Raw genomic sequence first — 15,258 nt, forward strand, 5'->3', positions numbered from 1 at the left:
AAACATTCTACTTTTTATACAAAAGACACTATAAAAAGAGAAAACAATCTACCACTACTTCTTAATTCTTTAAACTTGCTCCTTGTAAGCCTTTGAGGTAAGCTAATGTCTTCTTGAACTTCTTCAACTTCGGCCTCTACCTCCTTTTGACCTTGATCTTTGGCCTCTATTTCTTCTTGATCTTGATCTCCATCAAAGTGCAGAGGCACATCTACTTTGTAAGCAAGGCCTTGCAAGGCCCAGAATCGAGATACCAGTCGCTGGAGAAGGCGGCATTAGCAATAGTGTTCTCAGCCTGGAGGCTCCATCACTACTTTCATAGTTTTACAGTGGTGGTGATGACGAACCTCCCCATCCAGAAAGTACTCCAGAAGCCAAATGTAGTTGGGAGGTTAGTTCGCTGGGTGGTGGAGCTGTCAGAGTTTGATATCCGGTACGAACCCAAAGGATCCATCAAGGAGCAAGTCTATGCAAATTTTGTCGCAGAGCTCTCACCAGGAGGAGGCCCTCAAGAGGTGGAGTTAGGATCACAGTGGATGCTCTCAGTGGATGGGTCCTCTAACCAGCAGGGGAGTGGCGCTGGAATAATCTTGGAGGGGCCTAACGGAGTGTTGATCGAGCAAGCCTTACGCTTCGCCTTCAAAGCAAGCAATAACCAAGCGGAGTATGAGGCGCTGGTTGCTGGAATGCTCTTGGCCAAAGAAATCGGCGCTCAAAGCCTCTTGGCGAAAAGTGATTCCCAGTTTGTCACAGGACAAGTAACAGGGGAGTACCAGGCAAAGGATCCACAGATGGCTGCGTACTTAAGGTACGTCGAAGTGTTAAAGGGAGCTTTTGCTGCGTTTGAGCTGGTACATGTCCCTAGAGAGCAAAATGCCAGAGCTGACCTGCTCGCCAAGCTGGTCAGCTCAGGCAAGGGGGGAAGGCAGAGGACAGTCATCCAAGAGACGCTCAAAACGCCGCGAAAGTTTGTGGCAGACAACAGGGTGGATGTTCTTCACATTAGCACAACAAGAGGAAAGTCAAGGAGGCATCGCTCTTTGATTCAAGATACGGCGAGGGCACCCCGCATCAGCACCTATGCGGCCTCGCCCGAAGGAGAGAAGTGTGTGCAAGTATGTGCCTTGGAGGAAGGCGACACGTGGATGACGCCTTACAGGCGATACATTGCAGATGGGATTATCCCAGCTGAGCCTGGAGAGGGAAAAAGGATAAACAAGAATTCTGCAAGGTACACTCTCGTTGATGGAGTACTATTTAGGCATGGGTTCACGCACCCAATTCTGACATGTGTGAGTGGCGACGAGTGTACGAGGATCATGTCAGAGCTTTACAAGGGGATTTGTGGAAGTCACGTGGGGGGAAGATCATTAGCTTCCAAGGTGATTCGCGCAGGGTTTTATTGGCCATCAGTGAGGGAAGATTGTGTAAGATACGCCCAGCGATGCAAGCAGTGCCAGATGCATGTAGACTGGCATAAGGCACCTCCACATGGGGAATCGATATTCTGGGGCCTTTCCCTCTGGCGATAAGGCAGATGAAGTATTTGATAGTCGCCATCGAGTACTTCACGAAGTGGATAGAGGCATAACCAGTGGCACAGATCACTGCGCACAAGGTACAACACTTTGTTTGGAAGAACATTGTGTGTCGCTTCGGGGTGCCAAGGCGTCTCATCTAAGATAATGACACTCAGTTCACATCAGTCGAACACCCTAGACGAATGGACAGGTAGAGTCAGCGAATAGAGTTTTGCTGAGGGGATTGAAGCGAAGGCTTGAGAAGGCTAAAGGGGCATGGGCAGAAGAAGTACCAAGGATCGTGTGGGCTTACCACACCACCCCTCAATCTTCCACCATGGAGACGCCATTCAGCCTAGTGTACGGGTCAGATGCCATGATCCCAGTAGAGATCCACGAGAGTTCTCCGCGTTTCCTAAGCTTTGTGGCAGAAGAATCCAATGAGGAAAGAAGGGTAAATCTAGACCTATTGGACGAGGCCAGAGAGGAAGCAAGGATAAAGGCTGAAGCTGTGAAGAGGAAAGTGGAACATCAGTATAGCTCTAATGTAAAGCCGCGACAATTCCAAGTTGGCGACCTGGTCATGAGGAAGGCTCATCCTTACGAGTTGGAGAACAAGTTGTCTCCCAAGTGGACCAGACCCTTCAAAATAACCGAAGCCAAGGGAAATGGTTCGTACAATCTAGAGACTCTAGAAGGGGGGCCCATTCCACGTAGCTGGAATGCAGCCAATTTAAAATTTTATTTCAGTTGAAAGTTATGAAACACAGAGTTGTAAAGGGGACACTCTTTTTCCCTCTCGGGGGTTTTTTAACGAGGTCACCCAAATAAAAAAAAAGGAAGTTCAAGAAAACTGACTCAATTTTTCCTCTCGCACAGTATAAGAGTAAAGATTAAGAAACAAAAGACAAAGACTCAAGGCATCGCCTAAGGCAGTCATCGCCAAGACGAGGCGTCGCCAAGGGTAGGCGTCGCCAAGGTGAGGCGTCGCCAAGGTGAGGCGTCACCAGGTTGAGGCGTCGCCAAGTTAAGGCATCACCAGGATGAGACATCGACGATGTCACCCCCCGATACCCATGGGTAGGAAAGACCGTGGAGGGGGTGACACCGCGAGAGGCCTCAATACCTCAGAATAGTAATGAAGAGGAGAGAAAGGTGGCTTCGAGGCCATAGTTCTGGTACCAGTAGGGGGTAACCTGACTCGTGAAGTACCCACGCCACCGTTGGGAGACCCCTGGGACAGATACGACCCATGAGAGGGCCACGCCCAGGGGAGGACCACGTGCATGGTACGAGAGAAAGGTAGATACACTCCCAGGGCGAGTGACTAAAAGTTGGGGCGCATGAGTTGGCACCCAGAAAGTCACCCCCTTGTGCCAGATGCACTTCGAGAAAGGAGAGCTTGCACGATGGATTAACCCTAAGTTGGGTTACGGCGCTGTAGGGCCCTCCATGAAGAGTAGCGATCAAGTCAGAAGAACACGTGGCAGTAAGCACTGAAACATCAATGTTTTCCTGAAAGTTTGCTAAGGTATGCTTTAATTTAGTTTACGTTTCGAACGTTTTAACGCACTTTAAACGCTTTAAATGCTTTGACGTTTTAAACGCGTTGAACGTTTTTATACACTTTAAATGCGCTTTAAGACGCTTTAAATGCTTTAGACGTTTAAAAGGGGTTTTAGACGTTTGGGACGGGGAAGGAAGTTTTGATCGAGTTTTTACAATTTACATACACACTCTAGTTGCTTGCTTGCGAACCCACTGTACGCACAGGCAATCAGGGAAAAAAGCATTAGTTACTCAGTTATTTGACCACCTTCAGAGCATCCACTCACGGTGTTCCGATACGGAGGTGTGTCCCTTTGATGTTTCTCGCTAGCTGACTTGATCGTCGGAGTGCAAATAGCCGCGAGGGCGCCCCTTTGTCCACTTGTTTTGCAGGTACTCACCAAGACGGGAATCTAGGTTGAAGACGAAGGTGCCCTAGCTCGCGAGTTTAAGCCACGCACGAAGACACACCCGGTCAACCGGCGGGAACAGATATAGATGCCAAAAAACCTACACAAAACACACTACTTCTTCCAAATTTGGAAGAATCGTTAAACAAAAATCACCAAACATCAGTCTCTCAAATATCTCATATAACATAAAGGTTCCAAACATCAATCCGTATAGAATAAATCAACCAATTTTTCCTTTACCGTAATCGAAGACCAAAATCATCAAACTGACCCTGTTAGGAAGAAACCAAAGCCATGAAAACATGCACAAAACACACCACAACTGTCAAACCTGGACAAAACGTTAAACATATAACACCAAACATCAATCTCTGAAATATTTCATACAACAAAGGGATTCCAAACACCAATCCAAGTAATAGAAATAAGTCAATCTTTCCTTTATAGTAACCCAAAACCAAGTCCTCCTTTGTACCATAGTAAAAATCTCAACTAGATCAACACACCTATTCTTAAAAACCACCATATTCCTATGATTCCAAATTTCACCTATAATACCTACCCAAATCCCCCCAACACCTAGCAATAGTATGTTTCAAACCTATAAGTTTAAACATCTTAAAGTGCATTTGTGAATTACAATGTAATACCGAAGAAATCTCCAGCCACTCGAGACACTGTCCTCAAATTCACCAAGAGACCTTAAACAAAAAAAATATGACTACTGTCTCTTCTTTCACATCACATAAGGGACAACACTCACACATCGAAGAAATACCACGTCTTAAAAGATTGTCCTTAGTGACAATAACTTTAAATAACAACCTCCAAGTTGTAATTTGTGTTGAGTATAAGATCTTTAGATTTCAGAACTCTGCGAATAAGTATCCATACATTTTTAAAAATGTTAATGTATATCTTTTTTTATTAAAAGTGTAATAAGTCACCCATCATATCAGTGAAAAATATTATAAACTAAAATATCTAAATAAACTATTTAGACCATCTAATAAATTAGTTCTCTCATATTAATTTTTCATAGTTTTACTCATTTAATTATTAAACTCCTCGTATATTGGTTATTCTTAATAACTACAACACCAATTGAAAGTGGAAATCAGTTAGGTGAACTTAATTAGGTTTGTTAGATAAAACAAGAAGGAAGAAAAGTAAAAAATAACACGCTTTATTAATAATTTTTCTATTTATTATTCTCACTATAAAAGAAAATCATTAAATAAAAATCAATCTTAGAGACCAAGAATAATTAGTTGCTATATTGGCAAAAATGATAATATTTTAGAGACTAGACAAATTATTGGTATCTAAATTAGTTTTTATTATTGACAAATGATTTTTAAATTGATATATAATTAGATACCAAGGTTTTAGATACCAACTTTAGAATCTAAATAATTGGTAGCTAATTAAATACCAATTTACAAACTATTTATCAATAATAAAAACTAATTTAAATACTAATAATTTTTTAGTCTTTAAAATAGTATCTAATTTAGTTAATATAGAAACTAATAAATTTTTGTCCCTAAAATTGATTTCTAATTAATGATTTTATATTAGTTTCTATTTTTATATTTTTCTTCAACAAAACATTTTTTAACTTTATTTTACTTTTTATCCACTTTGGCTTATCATTTTAATTTTCACATTCTTTGGTTAAAACAATTAGTTGTAATTTCACTTTTCGTTTCCATATTTTGGAACTTCTCGTTAGAACATATACATATATAATAAATATTATATTCACTAAATTATTATTAATTATTATATTATGTAATATTACACTTTAGTCTAAACTGCAGAATACGTGTAACCAAAACATGTGTATGCAATCTCTTCGTATTAATGTGAAAACTGAAAAGACTAAGAGAAAAATATAAAGATAGTCTGGGAAACATAAAATTGAAAAATAAACTATACATGCATTGAGATATTTGTAACTTACAGGAACTACAGTATATATATAAACATTTTAACACCTTATATTTTCTTTACATATATTTAACAATTATATATAATAATAAAATAGTAAATTAATTTATTTAAGTAAAATATAAATTAAACTATTAAATAAAAAATTAATAAAAGTAGTTGTTAAATTTTATAGAATATTAAAGTATCATCTCCCAAAAAAAAAAAACAGGACACAAACGTATAATTGGTTTACATAAAAACGTTTAAGTGGAAAATAACAAGCACAAAATTGTCACATTTTTATTTTCCATTTTAAATTTTTTAAAAATATTAGAATATTTTTTTATCAACAATAACAAATCAAATAAATCAAATTATGTTTAATACTTAAAATAATTTAACTCCGACAAAAACATAAAAAAATAACTTATTTATATGTAGTTTCGAAAAAATACCTCTAAATCAAAATCTATATTGTAATTATAACTAAATTCTTACAACAAGCTCCAGATCTAATATTATTTCTGTTAGTTAAAAATATCATTGAATTTTGCATTATCTCAAAATAGGTAAAAAAATAAAAACAAAATCATCCTAATTACAACTCTTTTATACTTGAACAATCAAACTTGTTGGATTGTGGAAAACTTATATGTATAGTAACTAGTTGTTGGTATAACAATATGTACAACAACATTAAGAAAGAAAATAATCAGAGTTAATCAAAATTGGTTAAACCTCAGGTAGAATATAGGTTGGACAAACTACAAAGTTTGTTAGCCAACACACTTTTTGACTTTTGATGAACATGTCTTACATCCAAAACGAATTAGATATTTGTTCCAAAAATATTAATTGATTTGTTGCACTCATAATAAATTGGACATCTCTTTAGTTCTAGTGTAGTATTCATATTCATCCGGTTCTTAAAGGATGAATGTTGATATATTAATAATTATGCATCAGACTACAACTAGACTACAACTAGAAATAGAAATATTAAATTTGAAATAGTATTGACATGATTACAGTTGTAAACTGATATCTTTCAATTTGCAATTGTCAAATTAATAATTTTCTTAAGGCTCTGTTTGGATTGAAGAGTGAGGATTTGAGGGAGTGAATGTGTGAGGATTTGAAACGAAAGTGTGAAAAATGATAATGTGTTTGGATTGTGATATGTTAGAGTGATTTTGTTATGAGAGTTGATTCAAGTTTATGAGTGATGTGATGATTGTGAGAGTATTTTTATTTTTTTAAAGGAGTAAAATATAAGATTACAATTTTACCCTTTTTCTTTTAAAAAAATAGAATAATCAAATATTAGGTGTTTTCTGCAAATTTGGATGAATTAAAATTATTAGTAGTATAATACGAAGTAGTTCAATAATTAATTTTTGAAAAAATTACGAGTTACTTGAGGAAAAAATAATTTACATATAAAATTTTGAATGTATGTAAAAATTGTTAATTGTTATATAGAAATAAATAATTTAAATATTCATAAATTTAAAAATTATAATTAATAAATATTTTTTTGTATCAAATATAAATAGTATTATTATATTTATAATAATAATCATTATATAATTTTTTTATTATAAATAAGTATATATTTTTTATTAAAATTTATTTTATTAATTATTATTATTTTATTTTATCAAAATATTTGTGTTAGTTAAATTTATTTAATAAGGGTAAATTAAAAAATAATTTCTCTTTGTTTTTCTTCATTTTAAAGAGAGATTATAAGAGGAGATGATATTTAATATCCATATTTATATTTTCTTTTTCTCTTTTCCACAAAATCCTATATCTAAATGATTGATATTCTCTTATATATTTGCTTGTGAAGAGTACATCCACAAAAACAAACAAACCCTAAGGAAAAAAGATTAGTAAGGAAAGAGAAAGTTTGTGAATTATTTGATTGATGTAATATAATTATTTATACTATATCTAATAAATAATTTTAAAATATTTTTTTTTAAATAATTTGATTTAAAAGAGCTATTTAAAAAAATATAAAATTAGAATAAAAAAAATTAAATAAAAAGTTATTATAAAAATAAAAATATATATTATTTTTTTAAAAAAATTAATATATATATTTTAATTATTAAACTAAAAAATTAATTACAAATAAAATGATAATTTATATATTATAATTCTCCTCGTAATTATTATATAACACTTTCTATCAAATGTTCTCTAACATGAAATGTGTAACCGCTTGTATTTTTTAAAAAAACAACATTTCTACCTTATCTCCATTTTCTTCTCTCCATATTCTCTTCTCTCCCTCTCTCTTAATTTTCTCTCCCAATCTTCATCTATTTTAGAATCTGATCAGACCACGTTGTAGCTGGCGAGTTAAGGAACATTTCTACCCGATCAGATTTTCAAACAAAGTAAGTTCATTTTTACTCTAAATATCATTTGTTCTCTGTTTTTCTTTAGGATTTAGTCATCAATATTGGTGGAGTCAGTTGAGAAGTTTAAACCTCTCAACTTATTCTACTATATATTGAATTTTTGTTCTGTTTGGATAACTTACATTAGGCCCGTAAATCTTGAAGCTTATCCAGACTGTGGGGAATAAAATTGTAAAAGTTGCTTGGAAAGCAAGCAATTGAGGTAAGGGAAGCTAAATTTAATTTTTAATAACACCCTATGATAGAAGATCTGAATGCGGAAGAGACGTGGTCCCAATATTCAATTTCTCTTGCAGGGATGTTGTTTGTTTATATATTATTTAAATTTGTAAAAATATTAGATTTTGATGGTTTAATATTTAAGGTGTCGTTTTTTATGTTAACTAAGCTTTTGAATGTTGTGGATCGTGTTTGGAATGGTATTGTATAATGAAATGGTGTGGAATTGAATTCATACATTTGGGATAATGTATGGACGAATGTTTGCTGTGTATTAAGTATTGATGCCGGGATAATGTATGGACTGATGTTTGATGTGTATTAAGTATTGATGCCTATGTGGTAACAGAGATCTTCGAGCTTCACTGATGATCTAAGTCACATAGACTAAGATATCAGGTGGTGAGAAGCTGATGGGGGAGTTCATGCACACCGTGACATATGAGATGCACGGCTTGGGTTATATTGAACTTACCATGATCCTTTCTGTTGGATTTGTTGGTAATCTTTGGATCAGGTGTTAGTCTTTGGTAGGACTTACTTAATACGGGTCTTCCGGAAGACGTTGTTTGTTGAATATTTTGGATGTGTAGATCCATGTGAGATTTATGCGATTGTTTATTGTTGAGATTTGAAGAAAATTGAATAATTTGAGAAATTGATCATGTGATTTGGTTTTCCCTTTTGATTTAATTGTGTATATTATAAAATTCTATTTTCACTAGCTTACCCTTGCTTTTCTTGCTGTGTTTGAACTGCGATGATTGTACTATGTACACGAGCAGATGACCATACAGGTGCAGGAGAGCCTTAGAGGTTTCAGAGTTTTATTTTGAGCTGTGGAAATGTAAATATTTGTATTTCTATAAATCCTAATCATGTATTAGGAATGTTTTGAAAAACTCCAAGTTTGTATAGAAACTAGTAGAACTGATATTGTAATAGTTATATGTAAATTATGGGATGTTACATTTAATGGTATCAGAGCAGTTCATCCTTAGGATAACCTGAGGGTAGTGGGTTTATTTTATTTCTCCTACGTGTAGATTTTTGTTTAAGTCTAGCCTCAAGACTTAGTTAAAAGTTTCTAATAAGATGTTTGACAAAGTTGTTTTTCTTGAAATCTTGTTTGTGTTCGAGTCAAGTTAATTGTTATGAATAAAGATGAAAGTATTAAGAATGAAAAGAATCTTGATAGAGTGGTGAGGGTGCACACTTATGACTAGATCAAGATTATTTTCTATCTTAATTCTAAATATCTAAAGTACATTTTAAAGATAAGTTTTGATTGATTTTTACTTGTTTCGAATGTTAATTTGTCTTAAAGATGTAGTTGGAAATTTTTAGTAATTTCTAGTCCAATTCTTTATGTGCTTAGTAGATGGCACGTAGACTACCTACTCCTCCTCGACCAGTAGATATGCCCAACTTAGCTCGGGAAATAGAGATGATGACAACAACCTTGCAACAACAGATTGCTACTATGGCACAATAGCATCAAACCGCCCTTCATTAATTAGAAACAACTAGATTAGCAACAGAAGCATCTCAGGTTCATCAACAACCCCATACCTTTAGTCTGGAGGATTTTCTAAGACATAATCCACCCAAATTTAATGGCAAGGTAAATCCAGATGGAGCAGACCAGTGGGTGAGAGACATAGAAAGAATCTTTGAAGCTACTTAATGCCCTGAAGAGAGAAAGTTATCTTATGTCATCTATATGCTTATTGAAGAAGCTGAGTTCTGGTGGATAGGCAAGAAGCAAATGATGGAAGACAAAGGAGAAGATGCCACTTGGGAGAACTTTAAAGTAAGATTCCTGGAGGAGTACTTTCCTGATAATGTCAGGTATGCAAAAGAAATTGAATTCATGCAGCTGGAACAAGGAAATCGTTCAGTCACTGAATATGCTACTAGGTTCAAACACCTAGCTAGATTCTACACCCAGACCATGACCGAGGCTTGGAGATGTAGAAAATTTGAGTTTGGATTGAAGCAAGAACTTAAAGAAGTGGTGATTCCTATGTCCATTAGAGATTTCCCTACTCTAGTGGTGAAAGCAAAAGTAGTGGAGAGTTTGAAAATTAGTAGCAGACTTGCTAAGCCTCAAGTGGGAGGACCTTCTAAAAGCATGCCTAAATATGAAGATATAAAGAAACCTCATTTTAGACCTCAATCTTATAGCAGCGGAAGACCCAGTTCTCAATCACCACCTAGTTTCAGATGTTTTAGATGCAGTGGGGCACATGTTGTTAGATTTTACCCTCATCTAGTGTCAAATGTGACATGTGATAGATGTCACAGGTATGGTCATGCAATAAAAGACTGTCGTGTCCAATTGGGAGCTCCAAATTCTGGCGGAGTGCAGCAAGTACAACAAAATAGTAATAAAAAAACCCAGAGCTGCTGGAAGAGTTTTTGCCATTAGTGGAGTGGAAGCTTCACAGTCCGATAGCCTTGTTAAAGGTATTTGTTCTATCCTTGGAACACAATTATCTGTATTGTTTGATTCTGGGGCAACCCATTCTTTTATATCTTTGATTGTGCTAAGAAACTTAAGTTGCCAGTCCGAGAATTAGAAATTGAGTTGGTGGTATCTACACCAACAAAAGGTATTATAGTAACTTCTTCCATGTGTGCTGAGTGTCCAGTAATTATAGATGGGCGGAGATACAAAATCAACATGATTTGTATACCTCTAAAAGATTTGGAGGTTATATTGGGAATGGATTGGTTGTTTGCTAATCATATCCTTACAGATTGTGGTCGAAAGAAGTTAATTTTCCCTAAATTAGAAGGAATGCAGGTTATCTCAGCTCATCAGTTTGAGAGAGAGATACAAGAAGGTGCAGAATGTTTTATGCTTTTGGCTTGTTCTATAGTTACTGATAAAGTACAAAAAGATATATTTGTAGTTCAAGAGTTTATGGATGTATTTCCTGATGAGATTCCTGGACTTCCACCAAAGAGAGAGATAGAGTTTGCAATAGACTTGATTCCTGGAGCATGCCCTATGTCAATTTCTCCATACCGAATGGCACCAGCAGAGTTAGCTGAATTGAAGAAACAACTAGAAGACTTATTAGAGAAGCAATTCATTCGACCTAGTGTTTCTCCATGGGGAGCTCCAGTGCTATTAGTGAAGAAGAAAGATGGTTCGTCACGTCTATGCATAGATTATAGACAATTAAACAAGTTAACAATAAAGAATAAATATCCTCTTCCTAGAATTGATGATCTGATGGATCAGTTGCATGGGGCAGTTGTCTTTTCTAAAATAGATCTGTGCTCAGGTTATCACAAAATTTCAGTGAAAGCAGAAGATGTTCAGAAGACTGCTTTTAGATCAAGGTATGGTCACTATGAATTTTTGGTCATGCTATTTGGTGTGACTAATGCTCCAACTATTTTCATGGATTATATGAATCGGATATTTAGATCTTTTCTTGATAAGTTTGTGGTAGTGTTCATAGATGACATCTTGATCTATTCTCGTACAAGGGAAGAACATACAGAACATCTTAGAACCGTCCTGAACATTTTGAGAGAAAAACAATTATATGCTAAACTTTCAAAATGTGACTTCTGGATGTCAGAAATACAATTTTTAGGACATGTCATCTCTGCACAGGGAATATCAGTAGATCCTTCTAAAGTGGAGGTTGTACTTCAGTGGGAGCATCCTAAAACAGTTATAGAAATTAGAAGCTTTGTCGAGTTAGCAGGATATTACAGGAGATTTATAGAAGGCTTTTCTAAAATAGTGGCTCCTTTGACCCAATTGACTAGAAAGGATCATCCTTTTGCATGGACTGAACAATGTGAGAGAAGCTTTGAAGAGTTGAAAAGAAGGTTGACTAATGCTCCTGTATTGACAATCCCTGATACCAATCAATCTTTTGAAGTTTTCTGTGATGCTTCCTACCAGGGATTGGGTTGTGTTATGATGTAGAATAAGAAAGTTGTTGCCTACACTTCTCGTCAGTTAAAGGTGCATGAAAGAAATTATCTAACTCATGATCTAGAATTGACAGCAGTTGTCTTTGCTTTAAAAATATGGAGACATTTTCTTTACGGAGTTAGTTTTAATGTGTTCAGTGATCATAAAAGCTTGAAGTATTTGTTTGATTAGAAGGAGTTAAATATGAGGCAGAGGAGATGGATTGAATTTTTAAAAGACTATGATTTCCAACTAATATATCATCCTGGGAAGGCAAATGTTGTTGCAGATGCGTTGAGTTGTAAAAAAATACAAATGTCGTCGCTTATGATTAGAGAGCTAGCATTGATTGAAGATTTCAGGAGTCTGAATTTGGAGGTTTCCATGTCTTCAAATTGCATTAGTTGTAATACACTTGTTATAACTAATAAATTTCTGGAGAAGGTGAAGGAGAAGCAGTTGGAAGATTCAAAATTGAAGAACTTCATGGGCTTATTAAATACTGACAAAGCTAAAGACTTCTCTTTTTTAGGAGTGGATGGTATTTTGAGATTAAAAAATAGAATATGTATACCAGAGGATAATGAACTAAAGCAAACAGTGTTATCTGAAGGTCATAAAAGCAAACTCAGTTTACATCCAGGAATGACCAAGATGTATCAAGATCTCAAGAAGTCTTATTGGTGGCATGGCATGAAGAATGATGTAGCTAAGTTTGTAGTTGCTTACTTGACTTGTCAGAAATCAAAGATTGAACATCAACGGCCTGGAGGCATGTTAACTCAGTTAGACATTCCAGTGTGGAAGTGGGATAGTATCTCAATGGATTTTGTTACCCACTTACCACGTACTTTGAGGAAGCATGACTCTGTTTGGGTCATAGTGGACATGTTGACAAAGATGACACACTTCCTACCTATAGACTTGAGAATCTCTATGCGAAAGTTGGCCCATATTTACATAGCTGAAATAGTCAGATTGCATGGTGTACCCTCCAACATAGTTTCAAATACAGATCCTAGATTCACCTCGAGATTCTGGCAAACACTTCAAGAAGCTTTGGGGACTAAACTCAGACTTAGTTCAACATACCATCCTCAGACTGATGGACAATCAGAGAGAACTATCCAGTCCTTAGAGGATTTGCTTAGGACTTGTGTTTTAGATCATTTGGGAAGTTGGGATGAAATTCTACCTTTGGTAGAGTTCACTTACAATAACAGTTACCAAGCTAGCATAGGAATGACTCCTTTCGAGGCATTGTACGGAAGAAAGTGCAGGACACCTCTGTGCTGGTTTCAAGATAGTGATAGTGTGTTAATTGGACCAGAATTAATACAACAAACCAATGAGAAAGTTAAAATGATTCAGGAAAGATTGAAAACATCTCTCAACAGGCAAAAATCTTATGCAGATCAAAGAAGAAGACCTTTAGAATTCTCTGCGGGCGAGCATGTTTTTTTGAGAGTTACACCGTTCACTGGTGTAGGAAGAGCACTCAAATCCAAGAAATTGACTCCTAAGTTCATAGGACCTTATCAAATTCTCAGGAGAATAGGCCCTGTGGCTTATGAAATTGCTTTGCCTCCTCCTTTAGCTAACATTCACAATATTTTCTATGTATCCCAGCTAAGAAAGTATGTACCTGATCCCAACCACATTCTAGAGTCTCATTCCATCCAGGTGAAAGGAAATTTGTCATTTGAAGTGAAGCCAATCAGAATTTTAGATTCACAAGTGAAACAACTTCGTGGAAGGAGTATTCTCATGGTGAAAGTATTGTGGGATCTCTTCTCTGGAGACTCCACTTGGGAAATTGAAGAGGAGATACGAGCATCATACTCTAGTCTCTTTATTGGTAAGTTCATTTTCGAGAACGAAATTTTTTGTAGTTGGAGATAATGTAACAGCGTGTTTTTTTTTTAAAAACAACAGACCCCCTGCACACATTTTTCTTCCTTATCTCCATTTCTCTCTCTCCATATTCTCTTATCTCCATCTCTCTTAATTTTCTCTCCCAATCTTCATCTATTTTAGAATGTGATCGGACCACGTTGTAGCTGGCGAGTTAAGGAACATTTCTACCCGATCAGATTTTCAAACGGAGTAAGTTCATTTTTACTCTAAATATCCTTTGTTCTCTATTTTTCTTTAGGATTTAGTCATCAATATTGGTGGGGTCAGTTGAGAAGTTTAATCCTCTCAACTTATTCTACTATATATTGAATTTTTGTTATGTTTGGATAACTTGCATTAAGCCCGTAAATCTTGAAGCTTATCTAGACTGTGGGGAATAAAATTCTACAAGTTGCTTGGAAAGCAAGCAATTGAGGTAAGGGAAGCTAAATTTAATTTTTAATAGCACCCTATGATAGAAGATCTGAATGCGGAAGGGACGTGGTCCCAATATTCAATTTCTCTTGCAGGGATGTTGTTTGTTTATATATTATTTAATTTTGTAAAAATATTAGATTTTGATGGTTTAAAATTTAAGGTGTTGTTTTTTATGTTAATTACGCTTTTGAATGTTGTGGATCGTGTTTGGAATGATATTGTATGAAGAAATGGTGTGGAATTGAATTCATACATTTGGGATAATGTATGGACTGATGTTTGCTGTGTATTAAGTATTAATGCTGGGATAATGTATGGACTAATGTTTGATGTGTATTAAGTATTGATGCCTATGTGGTAACAGAAATCTCCGAACTTCACTGATGATCTAAGTCATATAGACTAAGATATCAAGTGGTGAGAAGCTGATGGGGGAGTTCATGCTCACCGTGACATATGAGATGCACGACTTGGGTTGTATTGAACTTACCCTGATCCTTTCTGTTGGATTCGTTGGTAATCTTTGGATCAGGTGTTAGTCTCTGGTAGGACTTACTTAATACAGGTCTTCCGGAAGACGTTGTTTGTTGAATATTCTGGATTTGTAGATCCATGTGAGATTTATGTGATTGTTTATTGTTGAGATTTGAAGAAAATTGAATAATTTGAGAAATTGATCATGTAATTTGGTTTTCCCTTTTGATTTAATTGTGTATATTATAAAATTCTATTTTTACTAGCTTACCCTTGCTTTTCTTGCTGTGTTCGAACTGCGATGACTGTACTATGTACACGAGCAAATGACAATACAGGTGCAGGAGAGCCTTAGAGATTTGAGAGTTTTATTTTGAGCTATGTAAATGTAGATATTTGTATTTCTATAAATCATAATCATGTATTAAGAATGTTTT

At 35.5% G+C, this 15,258-nt stretch overlaps 1 protein-coding gene across 1 annotated transcript; it reads left to right on the forward strand.

Moving 5' to 3' along the window:
• The first annotated feature begins 1,857 nt into the window (after nucleotides 1-1,857).
• LOC137839429 (uncharacterized) lies at nucleotides 1,858-2,274 on the forward strand. Its single transcript, XM_068648545.1, has one exon. It carries the CDS (start codon nucleotides 1,858-1,860, stop codon nucleotides 2,272-2,274), a length of 417 nt encoding a protein of 138 aa, XP_068504646.1.
• The last annotated feature ends 12,984 nt before the right edge of the window (nucleotides 2,275-15,258 follow it).

The sequence above is a fragment of the Phaseolus vulgaris genome, chromosome 3 (assembly GCF_000499845.2).
Source record: "Phaseolus vulgaris cultivar G19833 chromosome 3, P. vulgaris v2.0, whole genome shotgun sequence".
NCBI classification, from domain to species: Eukaryota; Viridiplantae; Streptophyta; class Magnoliopsida; order Fabales; family Fabaceae; genus Phaseolus; species Phaseolus vulgaris.

Bases quoted from the DNA above. Each gene is read 5' to 3' on its own strand.
- LOC137839429 (XM_068648545.1), top strand. From the start codon at position 1,858: ATGGAGACGCCATTCAGCCTAGTGTACGGGTCAGATGCCATGATCCCA.